Here is a 21813-nt window from a genome sequence, read left to right on the forward strand (position 1 = left end):
ACAGGAAAAAGATTGAAGAGTGATTTAAATTTCATGTAAATGTGTAATTTGATTGTCTTTTACCCCTGACTAAAAAGCATAACAAGAAGAGCATATTATTTTTATAAAAGGTAACGGTATTTTTCCAAACAGAGGTGTTGTGTCTTTATTTTAGTGGTTCATCACTGTGTTACTGTGGGTAAGAATTGTAAGTACTTAGCCAACGCTTGGAGTTAGCTGTAGACCACTACTGTGCCAAGCTACCATATGTAGGCTTGGGTAATCTAGGTCCAACATAATTGGTGTTTCAGCGGTGGGATAGCGGATCTGTACTTACACTTACTTATTAGTAACGCAGTGCCAACCACGAGACCCCACCTGGAGTTTTCTCCCTGCGGCCCTCCTAATTTACATTTTTGGTTTTTCCAAATTGACTTCTGGCGGTGGGTGGAGGTTGACCTCAGGTCACTCTGTGGATTTCTCCTGTATAGCATTTTATACTTCAAATAAGAATGGAGATAAATGTGGAAGAGCTAGACAATTATACTGTGAACCAATTGAAAGAATGGTGTCAGCAGCAGGGGGTGTTCTTCAAGAAAGGCGCCAGAAAAGTTGAGCTGCTGACCAGTATTCGGGCATGGGTAGAGGCTCATTCCGGGGAGGAGGTAGATCCTGAAGAGAGTGACAAGGACACTGTCCTGGAGACCACAACACTGTACCAGGCGGGAGGGGAGAACCTTGTAACAGGTCCTAGAACACCCTCTAGAGTGGGCAGTAGTGTGTCAGAGAGAGGCCTGACTGACGCCGAGTTAGAAGACAGGAGGGAGGAGAGGAGGATGAGAATAGAGCTAGCCAGGATGGACATGGTGAGGGAGGAAAAGAGGTTGGAGCATGAGCGGACCATCAAGGAGATGGATTTGCAAGCCCTAAACTTACGTACCCCCAAACCAGAGAATGGTGGCAGCGATAACCAAACCAACACCCGAGAACCTAGACCGTACCTACCAAAAGACATTATGGCTTGTTATGTACCCAGTGACGACATTGCTAAATGGCTAGCCGCCTACGAGGTCTCGCTGAGGGCCCATGGGATTCTGGAAGTCCACTGGGGAGGTGGGTTATACAAATACATGCCCCCCACTGGCAGGGATACTTTGTTGGCCCTTGACACGAGTGAACAGACCTATTATCCGGCTATGAAATCAGCGCTGCTCAAGAAGTTTGGGTTGACCCCTGAGAAATATAGACAAAAGTTTCGGGGCAGCTACAAGCTGGGCACGCAAAACTGGGTAGATTTCTTGGACTACTCCAGGAAGGCCCTGGAGGGTTGGGTAAGAGGCAGCGATGTAGGGGACTATGAGGGACTATATGACCTCATACTCAAGGAACACCTACTCGAGAAGTGTCTTCCCGAGCTAAGACAGCATCTGGTGGACAGCAAGCTGACCAGCCCCAGGAAGCTTGCTGAGGAGGCGGACATCTGGGTTAGTACCCGGGTGTCGACTAAGGGGACTGGAGGGAATTCCCAGAAGCCAGGACAGGGCGCCCCCCAGAAGAAAGAGGGAGGGGAAACTAAGAGGGAGTTCTCAAAAGGGCCACAAAACACTTCGCAAGGAAGGGGCAGAGGATTCATCCCCAAGAGTAACCCCCCTCGCAACCCTAACCCTGGCCAAAGCCAGCAGCCAAGGGTTGTTCATTGTTTTGAGTGTGGTGGTGTGGGACACTATAAAGGAGATGTGAGATGCCCAAAAAGACCACCCCCTCCCACTGGAGGAAAAGCCCCGGGAATCACTAGTGTAGTGCTCGGGGAGGAGATGCCTTTGGTTAATGGAGGGGAGCGGGCGGGTGTCACCTTAGTGTCCCTGGGAGATAAGGAGATGGTTCCCAAGACCCAGCTGCCCTCCAATACTATTAAGTATGAGCAGTGGGTCACCATCAATGGCCGTAGAGGGGAGGCTCTGAGAGACACAGGAGCCAGCATGACTATGGTAAGGAGTCAGCTGGTGTCTCCAGAGCAGGTCATCCCAGATGTACTCCATCCCGCCGTAATGGCTGACGGCAGATTGGGCCACTACCCTGTGGCTGAGGTTCCCTTTGAGTGGGGAGGGGTTGCAGGTCCACTTCGAGTTGCCGTAAGCCCTGCCGTGCCTGTTGACTGCCTGTTAGGGAATGATATGGAGCACAATGCTTGGAGGAGGGTGGAGTACCAGACTCACTCTGAGATGCTGGGACCCCCTGACTGGACTTGTGTCAGCACAAGGTCAGCAACTGCCCGAAGGGAAAAGTTGCTTACGCTGGAGCCTGGAACAATGGCCCAGCCGGCTGCCAGAGAGGAGAAGGACAAGAGGCCGGAGGACCCTGCCTCGACATCTCCGCCTCGTGAGACAGCTGGACCACCTGCGGAGGTGGATCTGGAGTCCACAGGGGAGAATGTTGCTTCCTTGGAGAACCTACCCATCCCTACAGAATGGCATGTGGAGGGAGGTCCTTCCAGGGAAGAATTCTGTGCAGCTCAGAAAGAGTGTCCTACTCTCGAGGGGCTGCGGCAACAGGCCAACGCCCAGGCAGCAGGAAACATTGAAGGGAGCTACCGGATTTACTGGGAGGATGGACTCCTCTACAGTGAGCCCAAGGCACCTGGCCACGGTTCAGCCAGAGCCTTGGTGGTCCCTCAATGCTTTAGAGCCTTTCTACTGGAATTGGCTCATGAGATACCATTGGCAGGACATCTAGGACAGGACAAGACCTTTGCCCGGCTTGTCCACCACTTCTATTGGCCTCGAATGAAAGTGGCGTCTGACACATACTGTCGGACGTGTGTGTCCTGCCAAGCTAGTGGGAAAACAGGAGTGAAGCTTAAAGCTCCCCTGGAACCACTACCTGTCGTTAGCACCCCCTTTGAGAGGGTGGGCATCGACATTGTTGGGCCATTGGATCCACCAACTTCAGCTGGCCACCGGTTCATACTGGTCTTGGTGGATCATGCCACACGGTACCCAGAGGCCATACCTCTGAGGACCATCACTGCACCTGTGGTGGCAAGGGCCCTGATGGGGATCTTTACCCGAGTGGGTTTCCCCAAGGAGGTTGTGTCCGACAGGGGGACTAACTTCCTTTCAGCGTACATGCGGGCTATGTGGAAGGAGTGTGGAGTTACCTATCGGTTCACCACTCCTTATCACCCACAAACCAATGGTCTTGTGGAAAGGTTTAACAAAACCTTGAAAGGTATGATCAGGAGTCTACCTGAGAGCCTGCGGAGGAAATGGGACATCCTCCTACCCTGTCTCTTGTTTTCTTACAGGGAAGTGCCACAAAAGGGAGTGGGCTTCAGCCCCTTCGAACTTTTGTACGGGCACCCTGTACGGGGACCTCTCAGCCTGGTGAAGGACGGATGGGAACGGACTCCCAGAAAACTTCCCCAGGACGTGGTGAGCTACATGCTGGCCTTCCGGAGCCAAATGGCTAAGTTGTGGAAGCAAGCTTCAGACAACTTGGAGGCCAGCCAAGCAGTGATGAAAGAGTGGTATGACCACAACGCTCACCCAGTGGAACTGGAGCCTGGACAGAAGGTGTGGGTGATGGAACCTGGAGAGCTAAATGCCCTCCAGGACCGTTGGACAGGCCCCTTTGAGGTGTTGGAAAAGAAGGGGAAGTCCACCTACTTGGTGGATCTTAAGGCCCCGAGGCAGCCCCACAGGGTGCTGCATGCCAATCACCTCAAGCCACATCATGAGAGGCCCGCGGTTGTCTTGATGATGGTAACCGATGGAGCAGAGGAAGAAGAAAGCGAACCTCTCCCTGATCTTCTCTCGTCCCAAGAAAAGGATGGGTCGGTGGAGGGAGTTATTCTCTCGCCATCCCTAACTCCTGAACAGCAGGGTGATTGCCGCCAGATCCTGGAGCAATTTTCTTCTCTGTTCTCCCTTGTCCCGGGTAGGACCCACCTGTGTACCCATGACGTGGACACAGGAGACAGCCCACCTGTGAAGTCTAAAATCTACCGGCTGTCGGACAAGGTGAAGGCCAGCATCAAGGGTGAAGTCGCCAAGATGCTGGAACTGGGAGTGATTGAACCTTCTGGAAGCCCTTGGTCTAGCCCGGTGGTTTTGGTACCAAAGGCTGCCCCACCAGGCACCACACCGGAATTGAGGTTCTGTGTGGACTACCGAGGCTTGAACTCAGTGACCAAAACTGATGCCCATCCTATCCCACGGGCGGATGAGCTGATTGACCGGCTGGGAGCTGCTCAATACTTAAGTACCTTTGACCTAACTTCAGGGTACTGGCAGATTTCCCTTACGGAGGAGGCGAAGGAAAGGTCAGCCTTCTCTACACCTGAGGGACACTACCAATTTCGCGTGATGCCCTTTGGGCTCAAGAATGCCCCTGCCACTTTTCAGCGGCTAGTGAACAGGGTCCTTTCTGGAATGGAAGCTTTTTCTGCTGCATACCTGGACGACATTGCTGTCTTCAGCAGCAGCTGGGAGGACCATTTGCAGCATCTGCAAGCTGTTCTGCATGCCCTGCAACAGGCTGGATTGACAATCAAGGCCAGCAAGTGTCAGATCGGCCAGGGGTCGGTGGTGTACCTAGGTCACTTGGTGGGGAGAGGAACGGTGCAGCCCCTCCAGGCAAAGATTGAGGCTATCATCGCCTGGGAGCCCCCCAAGACTCAAACAGAGGTCCGAGCCTTCCTGGGCCTCACTGGATATTACCGTCGCTTCGTGAAGGGGTATGGCACTATCGTGGCCCCTCTCACTGAGCTTACTTCCAAGAAGCAACCCCGACGGGTAGTCTGGACGGAGGCTTGCCAGCGAGCCTTCCTGACCTTGAAACAAGCATTGTGTTCCGCTCCCATTCTCAAGGCCCCTGATTTTGCTAGAGAATTCATTGTCCAAACAGATGCGTCAGAACATGGCATTGGGGCAGTGTTATCGCAGCTTAATGATGAGGGCTTGGATCAACCCGTGGTCTTCCTGTCCAGGAGACTACTCCCCAGGGAAAGGAGGTGGAGTACGATTGAGAGAGAAGCCTTTGCGGTGGTCTGGGCTCTGAAGAAGCTGCGACCATACCTGTTTGGTTCGCACTTCCTAGTTCAGACTGACCATCGCCCCCTTCGTTGGCTGATGCAAATGAAGGGGGAAAATCCCAAGTTGCTAAGGTGGTCCATCTCCCTACAGGGAATGGACTTTAGGGTGGAACACCGACCTGGGGCAGACCATGCCAATGCAGACGGTCTATCCAGGTATTTCCGCCTTAGTGATGAGGACTCCCAAGGGGTTGGGTAGTTCTCCCCACTTTCAGCTGGGGGGGACGCGTGTTAGACCTGTCTGCTTCTGGGAAGACTCTAACCACCATGATTTATTTTTGTCCCCCTTAGCCTCCCAGAGTTTCTATTTTTATTTTTTACATATGTCCATCAGGAGTTTTTTAATGCTGTCAGGAGGCTAGGTGCTCCTTGGCGATGACGCCATTTTTCCCTCATAACCTGTGAGGCCTAGTCAGCCCCCTTGAAAATCTAGGGATCTCCAGAGACCTAAGATGGTGTCCACCAACTGCCATAACGGACACCACTGGAGGACAGGTCCATAGGTTAACATTAGGGAACTTTCTAGAATACACTAGAGGATTCTGCAGGTCTCAGGCCACCCTATATAAGGCCAGTGACCAGCAGCCATTTTGTGCTGACCAGAGTAGAGGAGTGAGGCAGTGGTGAGAGGAGGTGGACACACTGAGAGCAGCTAGTTTGTCACTGAGGCTGACAGTTACTTCAGAGGATTGTTCCCCCTTCAGCCTTTGACCGATCCCTCTCTCAAAGACATCAACTATTGATAAGGAAATCGAGCTATGTGAGAAGGAAGACTCTTCTTAATCAGCATTCCTGTAAAAACTGACAGGACCTTCCTTCTGAAATCTAATCCCATATCCCCTGCCCAGCGCTGCACCTACCAGGGTGTTGAGTCAGTGGTAGATCCCTGGAAGCGCCTTGGTGAGGTTGGAGGTCTGTGGCACCCTGACGACCTGTGGAGCGAGGGCGCCGTGTGTGGACATCCTTCCTGTGAAGCCCAAGTGAGAGGTGACTGGAGGGAAGCAGCGACGCTGCCCTGATCGGCATCGGGACCCCGGGGGCACCGGCCGCGTCAAAACGAAGAGAGCGGCGCTTCCGCGCATGACCGGCAGCCAGACGCTTTTCGTGAGGCAGGAGGGGCCTATGATCGGGCAGGCCCAGGAGAGCAGCGTCACCAGTAGACCAGCGTCCTCCCTTCGAGTGAGTGCGGAGGCGGGAGAAGAGCGAGCGCTTCCGCGCATGCCCAGCGGAGTAGTGCGCCTGAGGAGAGCCGATCGCGTCTAGGAGGAAGCTGTCAGCGTCGGAGCTCCCCGTGTTCATCCCCCCTCCTGAGGAGGCAGAAGCGCCGCATCGGTCACCTCGGTGAAGCGCCTCGGTCTGAGGTAGGCTTCCCTGACACGCCTCGACAACTGCGGAAGGCTTCCCCGGCACCGCGTGACCCGGGCAACACCAGCTGCATTGACCGGAACTTAAAAGTAAGCCGGGTAGAGAGGGTGCGGGAGGCGGAAGCATCGGGTGACTGAAGGCATCAAAGCGGGAAGTCTTAAAGACAGGCAATTGACTTTTAAGCCGCCAGAATTACACGTAAAGAAACCGAGTGACAGAACTGCCCAGTCCACGTAAAAACCTAGCTCCTAATGAGATAAGAGGGGGAGAGTGGTGTGCCGGGAGAATTACCAGGCTCGCTAGGAAGAGCCCTTATAGCCTGTTATTAATTAAGGGAGTAGAATCTTCACCATTAAGGTGCAACCTATGAATTGATCAAGGGGGAACATTGTTGATTCTGCTTTGTCTCCTTTTAGCCACATGGCTGGGGGTTTATGTTGAGAAGATCCATCCCTGTGGTAGAGGTCTGTTGAGTGAGAAGAAGGCTAAGAGCTGAGGGGTAATGTACACGCCTAAGAGTGGTTAAATAACATATTGAAACTATAGAGTGCAAATCCCTAGCTGTAACCTCCTAGTGGAGTAGTGGGTTGTACTATAGTCAACCTCTTATCACAAATGTAATGTACCTGCAAATGTGTCCTTAAAAACAGATTACTCTGCCAGACTGTATTTTGCCTTTCTGTAGAAATTATTAGTGAAGTGTCTTGTGTCCTAAGTAACTACAGAACCTAAATGTACCTTTGATTCTCAAATTCTGAACAGGAAAAAGATTGAAGAGTGATTTAAATTTCATGTAAATGTGTAATTTGATTGTCTTTTACCCCTGACTAAAAAGCATAACAAGAAGAGCATATTATTTTTATAAAAGGTAACGGTATTTTTCCAAACAGAGGTGTTGTGTCTTTATTTTAGTGGTTCATCACTGTGTTACTGTGGGTAAGAATTGTAAGTACTTAGCCAACGCTTGGAGTTAGCTGTAGACCACTACTGTGCCAAGCTACCATATGTAGGCTTGGGTAATCTAGGTCCAACAGTCCAGCACTCTACGGCAGCAGTAAGGCGCTACTGAAAACGTCTAAATACATAAATATAAGCAGAACACCGACACCAAAGGATCACCGTGGCGCAGTGCCTAATTTGTAAAAAGTTAAGTGCACACATGGCTCACTTTTTTAAAGATATCTAATTCATTAATAGGGCATTTTTATTTTGACACTATTATCTAACCGAGTCTGACTGGCAGATTGTTGGTTCTCGTGGTGAAGGTCTCCAAGTCATGAAAAGCCATTCCCACCCATCATTTCGTGGCCCACTCTCGGTAACATCAGCTCTCATCGAAATCTTTTCTAAACTCAGTCCTACACTGCCCCTAAGTAACCGTCCTTCTTTACCAGGAGACAACAACGTTGAGCAGCCATAGAGCTGGGTTCGTTATGTGTTGCATGAGTGGCGTATCCAGCCATCTTATCCAAAGAGCCTAAACTGTGTTTGTAAAGATGCGAGGAGATGAAGGGCCCGGCTGGACCATTCTGAGCCCCGGGCAGCTGCAGCATTCGGGTAACGAGCGGCGCCTCGCGCTGACCGGAGAAACGCGCAACTGCATTGGGAGACTCGAGCGCAGGCAGCACTAATGCTGCGCACGGTTGCCTTGGTAACAGGTTTCCCTGGAAACCAAAGTTATCAAGATAATAAAAATGAACACTGGGGCCGCAGGGCATAGGGGAGAAAGAAGTGTGAGGAGATGGCTGCAGTTTTTCCAAGTTTGAACGAGAAAAGCCTGTGTGCCGGTGAATGTTGGAAACGGTGGATGGAAGGGGGGGCGCGGGGGTCGACCACCGACATGGGACAAAATGACGGACGATGTTGGATAAGACCAGTCTTGCTCAGGTGAAACAATTTTACGTCTGTCGGTTTCCCTTATCTACAAATGACCTGCTAGAGCATTGCTCCCCTACCCAGCAGCAAAATGGCCCCCATCCCAGCACAGAAACAAGCATTGATCCTCCGACAGATATCCAGGCATGTGGGACACTGCACGAGACACTCTGGAGCCCAGACATCTAGGCCACTAAACACTGAATCTACGTTCAATCCACAGTATAACAATGCAAGTTCCCCTCAACCCTTCTGTTCCTCAGAACCAGCCTCTCCATGGAACTGCATGTCGCAAAGGCACCTTGTAGACCCCTATATCACTTTTGCTGATTAGCTCCTAAAGATGATCGCAAAGCGCGCATAGCCAATAGTTCTGTTATTGCCAATGCTTTGCGCCATTCCAAAGAGCTTTACAAAGCCATATATATTCTTTTATAATGCAGCCAATAACAGCAACCCACCATGCTAAGTGTTTAGGAAACACTGCTCCTCATCAGGGCGACCACACTTCATGACGCAATGGGATGACGCAATGCAGTGGCTACTAGAAAGTATATAAGCTTTATTGTCTATACTTTTTATACTCTCAAGATGGCTGCCATGTTTCGTCATTCAACTCTTCCTCGCGCTCACTTGCACATATGGCTGGCTGTCCTTACCCGTTGAGTGGCGTGGTTCAGCATCTCTTGCCAAGCGGAGTCGAATTGGCGGTTGTCGTCTTCCAACAGCCGCTGCTCCGCTAGCGATATGGTCTCCTTTGCTGCATTCAACACCTCAGTTGCCCGCTGGAAATCCTGGGTGGCCTTCTGGGCTTCGAGCTGCGCCTAGAGATCAAAATACAATCTTAGTGCTTGAATATATATTAAAATAACGGGGGAACAAAGGGGAAATTAATGGGAGACAAATGGAGAATCTCCATTCTACTTCATTTTCTGTAAAGAGGCAATACCTGCACCTTACAAATAAAATTATAGGAATTTCATTACAAAGCACTTCTCTGAAATCATTAATTTGCTTTTCATAAGTGGAGTATCTTTAAGAGGGCTTTGATGACCAGAGTGCTGTCCACAAGACAAAAAGAAAGACAGTGTGGTAGCCAGCTGAGGGGTTAATGCACCAGTTTCTGGGAACATTATAAAACTAGGCAGACACAGCTTTGCCTTTATGTAGAGCTCACTATGCCTTTCATTCTCTCTCACTGCATCGCTCACAGAGCAATCTGGCAGGACATAAGCTATCAAAACTGAAGCAGGTGCAGTGGCACCTGGACCTATTATTTTGAGGGGCTCAAAGCACTTCAGTCATGGCTGTCTTTCACAACCCAACCAGGAAGTGGTGAGGCCCTTTGACATTGCTTACGGTACATTCAGGGCCGGTATAAGCACTGGTGGCACCCGGTGCAACATTCATTTGCGCCTCCTCTACGGGTCAGCACCCAGTGCAGCCGAACCGGTCGCACTGCCGTAAAGCCAATCCCGATTGTATTAGGGACCGTGGTACTCTTGTTGTGCCACTGACTCTAAAATAATGGCCAGAAACAACTGAAGGAGCTCCTGTTTGACACACAGAGCAAATCAGAGTGCAGCAATAGTCACATTTCAACTACTGCTTTGAGATGTCGGTGAGTTACTTTTATCTACAATGCGTACCTGTATAGTTATCACTATGCACAAGTGTGTGCATCCTTTGACCAAAACAGTGCTGTCGCCAGTACATCATCTGCATGAACTGAAGAGCATCATCCAGTGCTTAATTTGAGCCAGTTGTTTCCAGTGCTCGGCACCAGAACTTAATGGCCAACACTGGCACTTGTGACAGTCTGCCACAAGGAGGCGCTGTCTGACTAATTTAGTGATGACCTCAACAATAGTTAATTATTAATTCAATATACATTAAAAATGACTATTAGTTGCCACCCAAGACATTCTTATACCTTTGTGGGCTTGAAATAGTCCGAATTGTCACACTTGTAGGAGTGTGTTGGTTAGTAGTTGTGATGTTACTATCATTGGCAGCGCTGGCAGGGGCAATGTCGGTGCAAACTGCAGTGGACTGCTGATCAGAGCCCAGGCACTTATTTTTTGTTTTTCAAATTAAGCACTGGCATAATTTACATAAATAACGACAGCAAGAGGCAGAGTGGGATATTTAGAGCCAGGCCAAGGGAACCTCAGAAACAAATAAAGAGGACCATTTCATTGCAAAAGGGATGCAGTGCGTAAAACTACATAGCAGGACCCGTGGAGTAAAAGTGTTTATCAGTGTTTAGAGGTCAGGAGCAGGTTAGAGGAGTAGCTCTAGCAAAGATATTGGGATCAACAAATCTCGATTAATAATAAACGGAGTCGCTAGCCTGCAACCATGATGGCCGCCTGACTCCTCGGCTCCGCCGACCCGCCCGCTTTCCTTCCGAAACGCCGCTGATCCTGACATCCATCCTGATAAAGCGTCGGCGTTTCGGAACCGGGTGGCGATCCTGGTTCCGATGGTGTGCTCCCCGCTGTATATCTTGCGGCAGAACCGGCGATACGTCCCTACTTTCGTTTCAGCGCGGCGCGTGAGCGACCGGGTCTTTGTTCCCGGAGACGGCTGTCCCAGAACTCGACAACAGTGGACACTTGCAGCGGGAGGGACCGGCGACTAGCGAGTTACTGTTGCAATTATTTTCTTGCTACAGTGTGCCGCCCGGCCCTGCGCACCTCCACGCTCGCTTCCTGCTATTGTTGCCGGCGCTTCATTGTATCCCCCATTTGACTTGTGGCCGGCTCTGGGAGCCTTACTGTTCTTTAGCGCTACGGTGGGTGCCATCTTTCACCGAGCGCTCAGCACTTGGGACTGCCGACCCCGGAGGACTGATCGGAGTGCTCATTGCGGTGCATGCTGCATTGTAACCGGGTCTTGGTGGCCAGGGACAGATTTGCGGTTGTGAACCCCGCAGCGGCTGTGCTTCGTGGATCTACTACTGGCGCTCTGTTTTTGCGATGGGCACCGATGGACATTTTCGAGGACGGCAACATGGCGGCGCCCTCTGGGTGCATGAAACTGCTGCTGAGGAACCCCTTGGGATTGCTGATATTCTGGGCGCCCTGAGTGACCTGCGAGCTTCTATGCGTGCAAATGCCCAAGACCTGGAGGGCCGTCTGGATACTGCAGTGCCCGCTGAGCCCCCGCTTGGCCGTGCTGCTCATCATGCTCTGTGTGCCTTGCCACACCCTGTGCTCGACGGCGGTTGCCAGTCTACCCAGACGTATGTGGAGGCACTGGAGACTCAGGAAATAGTGGCCGCCGCGCTACCCATTCAGGATGTGATGAGTTGTGGGAATCTAGGTCCTATCCGTCGGCTGGAGGTTTCTTCTTGGACGCCATGCTTTGTGTTTACTTCGTGGCCCCCCCGGTGGGTCCCTTTGTTTCATCATGGGATTGCTGCTATGGTCCTGGCCGGTCAACTTTCAGGTACTGCTGCTGTGTTTCCACCTTTACTGGGTAGCTTTTGACTGTTTGGCTTTGCGTTGGACAGACCTCTGTAGATGGTGTTCGGCTCGGCTATGGTCCTTACATTTGCGATTCCCGTCTAAGATGGCTGCTGCTCGACTGGACCTCATTGACTGGCTGGATCGACAGGGACAAGGCTGAGGATGTTTTCTCTTCTTTATTGCGTTCTGCTGCGGACATTGCTGGTGATTGAAATGGACAGCTGGGGAGGTGAACGTTGGTACTGTGTCGGGTTGGGGTCCGGGGAGGGGTGGCCGAGGGTGAATACGTTGATTGTTTGTTCATTTTTATCTGGCCCTCCTCCGGTCTTCTGTGATTCCTTTTCCTTCTTTTTTCTTCTTCTGTATTTCGGGTACCCTTTCTGGGCGACAGACACACTGCTAGGGGGGGGGGTAGGCCGTAGCCTCTGCATGCGTGTAGGGTGGGGGGAGGTGGGGGTGGGTTTTCTTTTGTCCGTTTCAGTTCCTATGGGCCTTAATTTTTTCTTCTTTTTCTTCTATTCTTTTCTTCTTCTTTTTCCCTGGGTCATTGGGTAGATCGATGTGATGTGGGTAGTGGCTGCTGCATGTCGTAATGTTTGCTCACTATCTATCCTGTGCTATTCATCTGTGGCCTATTGCTTAGCTGATACTGTTTGCTGATTGTCGTTGCTGAAAGTTGCCCACTTATGTCCTAGACGGTTTATTTTGCCTCTGATCCTTTCTTGTTTCTACTATTTTGGACATACTAAAAAACTTTAAAATTAAACCTTCACTTCTCCTACTTCTCGGTGGCGCAAATATTTCCAGTGTAACCCAGTTTAATCTTGCTTTGTGTTGATAGGCTGCCGGGTCGCCCAATAGCTTGCTACTGTGATTCAAATGATGCCGAGGCCGGCCGGATGGTTGTAGGCCCGTATTTGTTTGACTAAATTGTGCAATAAAGGTGTTCAAAAAATTAAAAAAAATAATAATAATAATAAACGGAGTCTAAGGCCCTGTTCTGAGGGCTGAGCAAATCTCATGTTGCACGCAAATCTCAACTGTGTGCAAACGGGATTACATCTCAGGCCTCAGGGTCGGACTGGTCTGTAGGGCAATCAGGCAGTGCCCGATGGGCTGGTCTGACAGATCAGCGTGTGGGACAGTTTTTTAGAAGTTTGTGGGCAGGTTTTATGGGCTGGTGGTCGTTTTTATTGTTGAGTTCCCTGATATTACCACAAGCATTACCTGCAGCAAAAACTAATTCTTGCTGTCTCCTACACCTTGCAAAATACACATACAATATGCCTTTACAGGTTCAAAACTGGTCTATTTTGCAACAATGAGACACTTTTTTAGCTTTCTGGTTAGCTATGGGGTGCCACTTTTATCCCGGTGCCTGGGCCTATTTTTTTGTCCCTGTACGACGGTGTCGGGCACCAATTGTGCACTCCACGGTTTTGCCTACACAAGCGTCGTCCAATAAAACTTGGGGCAAATTGTGCAGGCACACTGTAAAATCCTGGTTTGTGCACCTTTAAATGGGGGAAAACACGTGTGAATTAAGAGAAAAACTCCAATCTGAGAGTGAGATCTCACACCAAGTAAAAACACACCTTAGAGTATTGGTATTAATGCCTGGAGCATGTGCAGTCCTCACGTTAAGGGCCTTAATATTTGAGTGTTACAAGGGAAGGGTGATGCTTGGTTTCTTTGGCCTCCCATAATTAAGGTTTGGAGGGCAAAATACACATCAGAAAGTAATTAACAGACCTGACATTTTCCCTTAGAATAGCCCAGGTGGACCCACCAATAAACTGGGAATTGTTTATGGTTTCTTATCAAATGTATCGGATGTCCTGGCTCTCCGAGCTGGGGACCTCAACCAGCATGCCTGGTGGGAGAGGCCCATTTATGTTTCAGTAGCAGCACCTAGGGGTCTCCAACCAGTAGCTCGTGAGCTACTGTAGCTCTTCAGCTATCTCTGAGTAGCTCACCCTTGTGCAGCCCAGCTTACGAGAAAGCTTTTGCTTAGTTGAATTATTATGAATATAACAAAATTGACATGATACAACATTATTAAAATTAGTAGCTCCCAATGCGTTTCATTGAACATAGGTAGCTCTCAGTACAGAAAAGGTAGGAGACCCCGGCACCTAAACACCATCCATGTTGGTCTGTGGCAGTGGTTTATTTCTACCAGTGTTTGCCAGTGCTCGGGACCGGCACTTATTTTTTACATCGGCACATGTTTATGGCAGCCCACCACATGGTTGTGGTTTCGGTCTGTTTTTAAAAGAGTGCAGGTGCATAGTGTATAACTTACCAATATACCACTAAAAATAATAATAATAATACCAGACTGCTCAGACATTCTTACACCTTTTGGTCACCTAGTATGGTCTGAATCAGTGGTTCTTAACCCCTGATTCTAGGACACCTGGGGCGTGCTATGCCTTCTCTGGGGCTCCACAAGTGCTAAGGAAATTAAATAATATCAACAGATTAATAAAGTGTATGTAAATAAAGAAGCAATAATGAAAATCTGAAACCGTGTTGAAAATGTGAATGAAGTTGACATTGGAGGCTAAAAATTAAGTTAGTATCCTCAAACTCATTCGGGCTACAGTGCTAGAGTATCAAACAGAATATACTATGAACAATGAGTAGTCTCAATTGAATTAAAAAATGCTGCAACCTTCCCATTACAATTGTTTTATGTTTGTTAACTAAAAAGTTCCTAATTTGTGTATTTAATGAATGCCTGTGTTTGTATTTTTGTGTATTGTTTTGCGGTTAATGTCATTGAAATTACTTGGAATGGGGTCCCCTCAATAATGACTCAGTAGGGACCCCGGGTACAAGTAATGACTCAGTGGGGTCCCCAGGTTCAGTAGTGACTCAGTGGGGATCCTCAGGTTCCACAAATGACTCGGTGGGGCCCCATATTTCATTAATGACTTTGTGAGGCCCCCATGTTCCAGTAGTGGCTCAATGGACACCAGGGTTCAAGTAATGACTCAGTGGGGTCCCCGTGTTTCAGTAGTGACTCAGTGGGGGCTTTGGGTTCCAGAAATGGCTCAGTGGGGCCTCATATTTCATTAATGACTTTGTGAGGCCCCCATGTTCCAGTAGTAGCTCAATGGACACCAGGGTTCCAGTAATGACTCAGTGGGGTCCCCGGGTTCCAGTAACGACTCAGTGAGGTCCCCGGGTTCCAGTAACGATTCAGTGGGGTCCCCGGGTTCCAGTAATGACTCAGGGGGGTCCCCAGGTTCAAGTAATGTTTCAGTGGGGTCCCCGGATTCCAATAATGATTACGTGGGGGCAGTGACATAATGAAACTTGAGGGGCCCCCTTGCAAAGCACATGGAGGCCTCCTTCGCCCGGACCCAGTCAGGAGTTCTCAGGCCAGGGGCTCCCTCCCGTGCACAGAGCCAGAAGGGGCCCTATGGAGCCTGGGGGACCCCGCACCGCAGGTACTGCGGGGGCTAATGTTATGCCACTGAGTGGGGTCCACAGAAGTCAAAAGGTTAAGAACCACTGGGCTAAATTGCCATATTTGCAGGAGTGTGATGGTTAGTAGATGGTTAATAGTGGTGTTGGCAGCTGTGGCAGGGCCTGTAGGTGGTGCAAGCTGCAGTGGTCTCAGCATGAGTATGTTAGGCTGTGGCACTTATTGCTTTTACATTTTAAGCACTGGTTGGTTTGCGCCTGGTTCTTCTATTACTGAGGAGACACGTTCACGAGATCACCTAAAACTGATGTACCAAAACAAAAAAAGGCAGCAGAGTTGAACTATCATCCGAATTTGGCATTTCCACCAGAAATAAGTGAATGTTTCAGTGCCACCCCCTTGTATTGATAGTCTCCTGAGATGGCAAATGATGTTGGGAGCATTCACTGCTTCCCAAAGGGAGTGATTGATTCCCACCGGGAGGGGACAGTTACATTTCCCTTGGCAGGGGTCACAGTAAATAAAGAACTGAGTGCAATGGGTGCAGTGCAGGGTCAGGGAGAGTGAGCGCAGAGACATGGGCACAAATATCCTGAGGCTATTCTGTCAGCCATTCACCTACAGATAACGAAACATAAAATATCTTGTCCAGCAACATACTTAACTGATGAACATATTTTTATTTGACTTCTAAATCAAAGACATTTAAACATCTGCAAAATCTGAGGCGCTTGCATTGGAAGGAGGGAGCCATCTTACTAGAAAACGTACCTGTGGCACACACTTTAGCAGATCTCTGCTGCAGGTGCACCAACCTTCGGCTCTATCTCACTATGATTAGAACTTGTGACTAATATGTTGCACAAAGCTTTTTTCTTTGAAATGAAAACCGGGGCTTGTGGATATGTACGTCTCTGCAGTAGGTATATTCACCCACTGAGATTTATTTGAGTCTGTGACTTGCATGGTACAAGGCGGCGGCTGCCGGCAGTAGTTGTGGTGGGGAAAAACCAACGGCCTATGGGCGGCAATCTGTGCTTTAGATGCAGGTTTGAAAGGGTCTCAGAACGGAGATTTAATGTTACCTTGATGGTTTATTTCCATAAAAAGCAGAACTGGAGGAAGAAGAAATGACAATCCGAGACCATAAGGTCATTCATTAACAGTTTAAAAACTGCAAGAGAGGCTTCTTTTCCTCCCATCTGACATCCTTTCTAGTGCCTTTGGCCTAGAAATCTCTTCTTTGGAGCAGACCTCACAATTTCTGAGCAGACCCCTCCTGCTGTGCTATGCGGTGCCTGAAGCAGATCCACCGCATAACTCTTGCTAGAGATTGACACAGTTCAGTTTGCTGCCCGGTGCTTGCAGATAACTGTAGCATCCTGCTACAATAAACACAGACACTTCTTGCTGTATAACTTGGAGCTTTATTTAGTACTTCTTACTCCTGCCCTGTCCCTACTCTAACTAACCCTTTCCTGTGTCCACTCCTCCTCTTCCTCTGGCCCCCTAGCTCCGCCCACTCCCAACTACTGGTATGCTAACTTCACAACATCTCCCCCTTTTGTGACAAAACAAACAAAACATACTGACTTCTCAGTCCATCTCCTCGATCAGTCTCTTGGGTGGACGTACGTCACGATGAGGTCGTGGCGACCTGGCTCTCGGACTATTAGTACTCAGTGTCTCAATGATCAGAGCAATGCTCTCACGATCATCTAAATGCAGTTCTTCCGATCTGGGATTGTCCATTTCACTCATCATGGTTCTTGAGGTATCTTGTGGCAGTTTCTTAAAGTGCGAGATGTTTCTCGTGACTTGCCGCTGCTCGGACTCCGCTGTCACCATAGTTCCTTTCCTTCTTGTGACCACCAATGGTTCGTCCTTGAATGGACAGTCGGTCTTTTTCTGCGGCTCCTGCTTGACGATAACATGGTCCCCTTCATGTAATGATAATGACCTCGCTCTTCTCCGGTGGTCTGCGTAGGCCTTCATTTTTCCTTTGTTGCGTTCGTCAGTTGCTCTTATTTCACGCGGGTCTTTTGCAGATGATGATGCTTTCAAGGCTCCATCCCACGTTGGAATGCGATTCCTCATGGGACGTCCCAGCATAAGGGTCGCTGGGCACTGGCCAGTCGTTGCGTGAGGAGTTGTGCGATAAGCTCGGAGGACTTCATTGAGTGCTGCTTGCAGATCCCTCCCTTCCGCAGTAGCATGTTGGAAGGTCTTTATGAGCGTGGCCATGAATCTCTCAATTGTCCCATTTGCCTGTGGCCAGAGGGGTGTAATCCTGCGGTGATGAAAGTCTAGGTGTTTCGCAAAGGCTGCGAAGTCATTTCCATTGAAAGGGGGCCCATTGTCTGATTTAACTGTCTTGGGAACCCCCCACGTTGCAAAGACTACTTTAAGAGTACTGGAAGTGTTCGTGGACGGCACAAAGCATGCAATGGGGTATCTGGAATACTCATCGATGATGGCCAGTACATATTTGCCCGATGACAGGGGTCCATAGAAATCTATTGCGATCTCTTGCCACACACCATTGGGTAGGGTGGTCATGTGTAATGGTGCCGGAGGATCGCTCTTGCTAGTGAGTTGACAGAGATGACAATCCTTCAAGGTGGCTTCCACCAGTTGATCGAGGAATGGAAACCACACTCGTTCCCTTAGTGCTCGTTTGGTTGACACAATTCCCCGATGCCCTTCATGTGCAAGAGCAACCACTCCTTGTCTCAGTTGAGTGGGGATTACAATCCTCTGGTCTCGCAACAGTATGCCATCAGTGGTGACCGACAGCTCGCCACTCACGTGCCGGAAGGCCTGCATTTCACGTTGGAACGAGGAGTCGGCATTATCGTCCTGAGGGTCGTGTCTCCATCGATTGTTGCGGACTCTGTGAAGGACTTTCCGCAGGATTACGTCCTGTGCTGTACTTTCTCGAATGGTCTCCATAGGGATAGCTGGAGGTAGAGCTTGGTCTGTTACAAAATGAATGTACTCTTCTGCGATGGATGACTTGGAAGCTGACGATGGAAGTGGGTGCCGGGACATGTAGTCCGCTGGATTTTCAGACTTCCCTGGTTTGTGGATTATGGTGAAAGTATATTCCTGTAACCGTAGGCCCCACCTTTCAATCCTCGGGGGCATCTTGGATCTTGGGTTTCCATAAATGGTGATGAGAGCTTGATGGTCTGTAATTAAAGTGAAATGTTTGCCATAAATGAAAACATGAAAATGTTCACATGCCCACACTACGGCTAGGCTCTCCTTTTCGGGCTGGGAGTAGGCCTGTTCCGGGTCAGTCAGACTACGACTCGCGTAGGAAATGATGCGGCGTTGATCTGAATCATTCTCATATTGTGCCAGGATCGCTCCAAGCCCCACGGGGCTAGCATCCACAGTTATTTCAGTCTTTTGCTTCGGGTTGAAGTATGACAAGTGATCCGCTGATTCCACCGCTTTCTTGATTTCCTTGAATGACTGCTCACATTGGGGAGCCCATTCAAATGGCTGACCCTGTTTGGTCAGCATGCGGAGGGGATGGCTGATCGTTGCGTAGTCCCTAATATAACGAGCACAATAGCTGGCCATTCCAAGGAACAACCTGAGTTCGCTGACATCTTGGGGACTCTTGGTGTTATTTAAGGTCACAATTTTGCAGCGGGCGCGCCGGAAGCGCGCCGAAGTCGAGCCAAAGTCAAGCCCGTCTGCGCCCGTCCGCGGCCGGACGGGGCGCGGGGCCATAAACCCTGGTCCACCTACACCCACTATCATAAGGTATGGCAGACAAGAATTGCTCGATATCCAGCCCTACACTCCCTCACGCTGCAAACACTCTATGAATGCTCTTTCGCTAAATAACTGTGACACATGCATTTTTGTCCCAGACAACAATGAGACTTCTAACAGAGATAGAAACACAATAAAAGCTGCCATGATTAACTGTAGGTCTCTTCGAAAACACCGTATAGAAATTTTTCACTTACTCGAAGATGACAATATCAACATTTTGTTTCTTACGGAAACATGGTTGGACGAATACTCCGATCCCGATATCATTCAGGCCCTACCTCCCGGATACTCCCTCTCCAGACTGGATAGGAAGGACGGTAGAGGCGGGGGCATTGCCATTGCTACTAAAGCTCCTCTAGAATGCACCCTCTATCCCATTTCGGTGGACCATAGTGAAGCTGGTTCTTTTGCCATCACTACCGGACCCAACCACTCTCTATCAGGTATCCTCGTGTACCGTCCCCCTGGTAGGCTCTATGATTTCACCCCTACTCTCATGGAAGCCTTAACCCATCTAGCTCTCAGAAAAACCCGAATATTAGTGCTAGGTGACTTAAATGTCCATTTTGATGATCCCCTCGATAAGGAGGCGACAGATATCAAATCCGAGCTACTCTCCCTACAGCTAGAGTTAAAAAACAACAATCCGTCACACCGATTAGGACATTTATTGGACCCTGTATTTGGGAACTGGAAGGGAGTTCAGACCCTGTCTCCCCAGCCAGTACCTTGGTCTGATCACTTCATTATCCCCATACAACTCCAACTAGATGACACTGAGCATCACAAACAAAGCTCACAGCGATATAAAAGAAGGAAATGGAAAAACTTCTCCATAGACTCTTTTATAAAAATCGTTCACGACGCAGGGCCACCCAGAGGGTCCGACTGTGAGACAGCTTATGAACACCTCCAAGACTGCATCACGAAAGCTCTGGACATCACAGCTCCTATTTGTACTGTATCCAAAGCCATGAGAACTAAAAAAACGGCCCCCTGGTTCAGTCAGGAGCTCCTGCTTGCCAAAACTGCTTGCAAAAAGCTCGAAAGAGAATGGCGTCATATATTCTGTCCTGAAATAAAGGCCCGGTATAAAGCAGCGCAAAAAGAATATAATAAAAAGTTACGCATGTCCAAGGCTACTTACTATAACAACCGGATACTGGAAGCTGAAAACTCCTCGAAGGAGCTCTTCCAGATTTACAAGGAAATCTCAATAATTGACTCCAATTCCACCTCCCATAGTGATTCAGTGGAAACCTGCAATAAAATTGCTAAGTATTTCTCAGGCAAAATTACAAACATATATGCGAACTTCTCCAGCAACATAAAACCAGGCACTGAATTTATTGAGAATGAAGACCATATACGTACTCAATCCTGCCTATGTGCTTTCTCCGTTCCCCCCGCCGAAATACTGGTAAAAATTTGCAAAAGCATTAAATCCGGTTCTCCACGAGATCCTGCGCCACCTAAAATACTAGCTGCTAGCATTTCGGTCTTAGAGCCCCACTTCAGACATATGCTCCAAATATCTTTTTCCACTGCCTGTCTACCTGCAGAATGGAAAAAAGCCATAGTGCTCCCCATCAAAAAAAAAACCAACATGAGCCAGGACATACTGGAGAACCTACGCCCAATCTCCCTGCTACCCTATCTAGCAAAACTAGCAGAAAAAGTAGCCAATGTCCAACTTATGGCCCATCTTGAAGCCCAGAATGCCTTTCACACATCGCAGTCGGGCTTCAGATCAAGCTTATCCACGGAGACAGCTCTCTTGAGAGCGACCGAAACTCTACGAGAAGGAGCTGACGAAGGCAAGACCATGGCTCTCATCATGCTAGACCTCAGTGCCGCGTTTGACACTGTAGCACATTCCATCTTGCTACAGTGTCTAAACAGAGCCGGGGTCACCAAAGATGCCTTGGGATGGCTGAAGGCCTTCCTTACCAACAGGAGTTTTCAGGTCCAAAGAGGGACCTTTCTCTCGGACAGCATGACTCTAGAACAGGGGGTACCTCAGGGCTCTGCCCTGAGTTCCACCCTGTTCAACCTGTACATGGCACCGCTGGCAGAGGTGGTCCAATCGTTCGGCGTAGAGCTCGTCTCTTACGCCGACGATACTCAACTTCTGATCTCTCTGTCTCAAACTCCCTCCTCCGAGGCCGACAATTTCAAATCCTGCATGTGCAAGCTAGCTACCTGGATGACCGAACACTGCCTCAAACTAAATGGCACAAAAACTGAGGTGATCATAATAGGAGGAAAAGACACCAAGTGGACTAAAGACTGGTGGCCTAACTCTCTGGGTCCCTTACCTACTCCCAGTCAGGAAGCCAAGAACTTGGGTGTCTGGATAGACAACAAGCTCTCTTTTGACAGCCATGTCAATAAAACAGTAGGTAAGTGCTTTGGAGTCATGAAAACCCTTAATCGCACCCTGGACTTGCTTCCGCTGAACTCCAGACGAACCATGACTCAGGCACTTATCACCTCCAAAATAGATTATGGGAACGTGCTGCTGCTGGGTACCTCCGTAAAAAACATCAGAAGACTACAAGTCTTGCAAAACTCAGCTGCACGCCTAGTGCTAAGACTCCCCCGTAGAGCTCCTTCCAGACCCTCCTTGGACACCCTCCACTGGCTGCCAATTAGTAAGAGGATACTATTCAAAGCACTCATCTGGTGCCACAGGATTATTCACCAAAAAGCCCCCTCCTACATGTCCGATCTGGCTTTATTGTATGAGCCCAACAGATCCCTCCGATCCAAGGGAATGGGTCTGCTGAAAACATCGCTCC

At 49.3% G+C, this 21813-nt stretch overlaps 1 protein-coding gene across 1 annotated transcript in view; it reads right to left on the reverse strand.

The window, feature by feature from the left end:
• The window catches only part of SH3BP5 (SH3 domain binding protein 5), a 221729-nt gene that overhangs the window by 52575 nt on the left and 147341 nt on the right, over window positions 1-21813 (reverse strand). Inside the window, exon 4 of the mRNA XM_086942074.1 lies at window positions 8971-9135. Coding sequence (XP_086798200.1) covers window positions 8971-9135 — 165 coding nt within the window. The remainder of the gene's footprint in view (window positions 1-8970; window positions 9136-21813) is intronic.

The sequence above is a fragment of the Lissotriton vulgaris genome, chromosome 10 (genome assembly GCF_964263255.1).
Source record: "Lissotriton vulgaris chromosome 10, aLisVul1.2, whole genome shotgun sequence".
Taxonomy (NCBI): domain Eukaryota; kingdom Metazoa; phylum Chordata; class Amphibia; order Caudata; family Salamandridae; genus Lissotriton; species Lissotriton vulgaris.